A 2,687-nucleotide genomic window follows, 5' to 3' on the forward strand; every position below is an offset into this window, starting at 1 on the left:
GCCAGTCCCAGAGTCTGGCAGGCTGGTGACCAACCAGGTTAAACTGGGAAGCTTGGTCAGCCGGGAGTGTGTGGACTGGGAGGTGTCTCTCTTGGAGTCGTAGGGAGGGGCCTGCGGGGAATGAGCCATGGCCACTCTCTGTCTGGCACCCAGGAATCGGGAACTCCCTTCATGAGGGGTGCGTGCATGCTAATTTGCTTCCGTCATGTCTGACTCTCTGCAACCCCATGGACTGTAGCCCGCCAGGCTCCTCTGTCCATGGGGATTCTCCAGGCAAGAGTACTGGAGCGGGTTGCCATTTCCTTCTCCAGGGGATCTTCCTTACCTAGGGACTGAACCTGTGCCTCCTGTGGCTCCTGCAGTGCAGGCAGATTCTTTACCACTGAGCCACTGGGGAAGCCCCCGTTAATGAGGAGGATCCCACTTTTCAGATGCAGAGACTGAGGCTCAGAGAACTAAAGACAGCTGCCCAAGATGACTCAGAGCTGGGGTTCACACACTGCCTAGGGGCTGGGACCAGGATGAGGATAAACAGGAATGTCTCCCAGGCCAGGACCAACCCTGGGGAAGGTGAGGTGAGCTTGGGCCTCATACCTGGACATCATTGGGAGCCACTGACCCCACACTCGTGAACTCGCTCACGATGTAGGCCAGGAGGTACGTGGACATTACCGGCGTGGTTTCAAACTCAGTGACGCTCCAGTTGGGATCTCCGTCAAACGGGACACTGGGACCTGGGCAGGGAGCATGCAGGCTTGTGGAGGTGTGCCTCCTCCCCTTCCCCTGCGCCCCAGCCCTGGCGGGGAGGGTCTGCTTTCCCAGGCCCAGGCTGTGAGGCCTCAGCCAGACCTGCTCACCTTTGGGTGGCATGTTGGACAGGGCTGTGAGTTCCTTGGGGTGGATGAGGGTGATGTTAAATGTGGCCTTCATGGCGGGCTCGTCAAAGCAGGGGAAGGACTTCCGGGCATCTGTTGACTGCATCTGTGTGGTGGCCAGGACCCTGCCCAGAGCAGGGGGTTAGAGGGTGTGCCCACAGAGTGTCTGTGCCTGCGGGGTGTGCAGGGTGGGGGCTGCAGACTGTGGCTGGATGTGCAGGGGGGCGGGCTCACAGATGCTGCCCGGCCTCATCCCTGTCCCCTTACCCCCACCCCCCCTTTCCTCTCCCAGGCCACCTCGAGGCCGACAGGCCAGCTGACATGGGCGATCAGAGCTCCTTCTGGACTCAGGGTCAAAGTCCTGGCTGCCCCCATCCTGTATTAGCCGGGAGACACTGGCACATTTCTCTCCTCAGAGCCTATTCTCTTATCTGTCCAAGGTGGCTTTCATTGTTTATCCCTGACTGCCGATTGAGTGGGGTGGGGCTCGGGGAAACGGCGGATTGTCTTGGGAACTTTGGATGGAGCAATGGGCCAGCCAAGGGCTTTGGAACATTCAAAGGCCCCGAATCCAAGCCCTTCCTTGGCCCCCAGGATCCCGCTCTGCCTCGGCGTCTAGGACCTGCCCCCACCCGGCAGGCCCACCTGACTCACTTTTTGACGTTGCCATCCATGTACTCGCTGCGGTAGAAGCCCGCCAGGTCATCGGCCAGCTCCCCCTGAAAGGTGGTCTCCATCTCGTATGTCTTGCCTGCTTCCAGGGAGCTCTTGAGGTGGACCACCAGGTACTCTGTGAGCAACACCAGCTCGGTCCTGTCGATTTCGGGGGCCTGGGTGTCCCCCACACCCGTCAGGGCCGCCAAGTGCCCACTGTGCTGGGTGTAGTTGAGCTTCTTGCTGTGGATGATGATGACGTCTGTGGGCTCCTTGCAGGTGAAGCGGACAGTGCTTGAGCCCGTGAAGATATACAGGCCGTTATTGTTGGGAGTGAGGTAGGGCCTCAGCGTCACCCTATAGGAGTCGGGCAAGAGGGTCGTGGGGAGGCGGTATCGGTTCCATGGCTTGCTCTGGTCCAAGGTGGTGGCCGAGGTGGTTGTCGGGCCTGTGGGGCTCGTGGGGGCCGCGGTGCCACGCTCGGCATTCTTGTTCTTCTCCTGGGCGTACACCACAGACAGAGCGATGATGGTGGCCACGGCCGCCACGCCCAGGAGAATGGCCAGGATGCCCAGGGCCTTGGAAATGTAGAATCCTTTGGCCATGGTGAGAATGGGGAGGGAGCTCGGGGAGGCTCAGGAACGGGCAGGGAACAGGGCAGCCTCAGACCAGGCTTATATCCCCAAAGGGGAGGGGCCCCAGAGCCTGCAAAGATTGGGCAAAAATTAACCAGGACTCAGACAGGCGAAGGTCACTGGGCTGAGTGGAAACACACTCTATCCAGGTTTCCAAGAGCAGATCCAGAAACAGGGTGCGTGGAGTGCAGCTCGGAGGCGGGGGGGGTGCCTGAAGGGACGAAGCAGTGTCTGGTATCCAGTTACAGGCCGCCTGGGAGCCCCACCAAGGGCTGAAGGGCAGGCAGGCAGCCAGCGGGGAGAGGTAGCAGCCAGGTGGCTTGGATGCACCTGTGAGCTGAGACAGTAGCACAGAAACAAGAGGATGGAGGTTAGATCCAGGAGATTAGGAGGACTTCCCCGAGGCAGGAGATGGGAGGTAGAGAGAAAGGGAGAATCGGCTTCCGGCTCGGGTCAAGAGCAAGTTGGTCACCCCTGTGGTTGGACGGGGGCCCGGGGCACCCCAGAGCCATGGCCCCAGCCT

The 2,687-nt window shown here is 60.5% G+C and overlaps 1 protein-coding gene across 1 annotated transcript in view; it reads right to left on the bottom strand.

Moving 5' to 3' along the window:
* Positions 1-2,687, bottom strand: part of ANPEP (alanyl (membrane) aminopeptidase) — a 29,658-nt gene that overhangs the window by 14,951 nt on the left and 12,020 nt on the right. Inside the window, exons 2-4 of the mRNA XM_010841037.1 lie at positions 1,530-2,501; positions 858-1,000; positions 595-734 (exon numbers count right to left, since the gene is read on the bottom strand). Coding sequence (XP_010839339.1) covers positions 595-734; positions 858-1,000; positions 1,530-2,134 — 888 coding nt within the window. The 5' untranslated portion in view covers positions 2,135-2,501. The remainder of the gene's footprint in view (positions 1-594; positions 735-857; positions 1,001-1,529; positions 2,502-2,687) is intronic.

Source organism: Bison bison, unplaced genomic scaffold (assembly GCF_000754665.1).
Source record: "Bison bison bison isolate TAMUID 2011002044 unplaced genomic scaffold, Bison_UMD1.0 scf7180017864155, whole genome shotgun sequence".
NCBI classification, from domain to species: domain Eukaryota; kingdom Metazoa; phylum Chordata; class Mammalia; order Artiodactyla; family Bovidae; genus Bison; species Bison bison.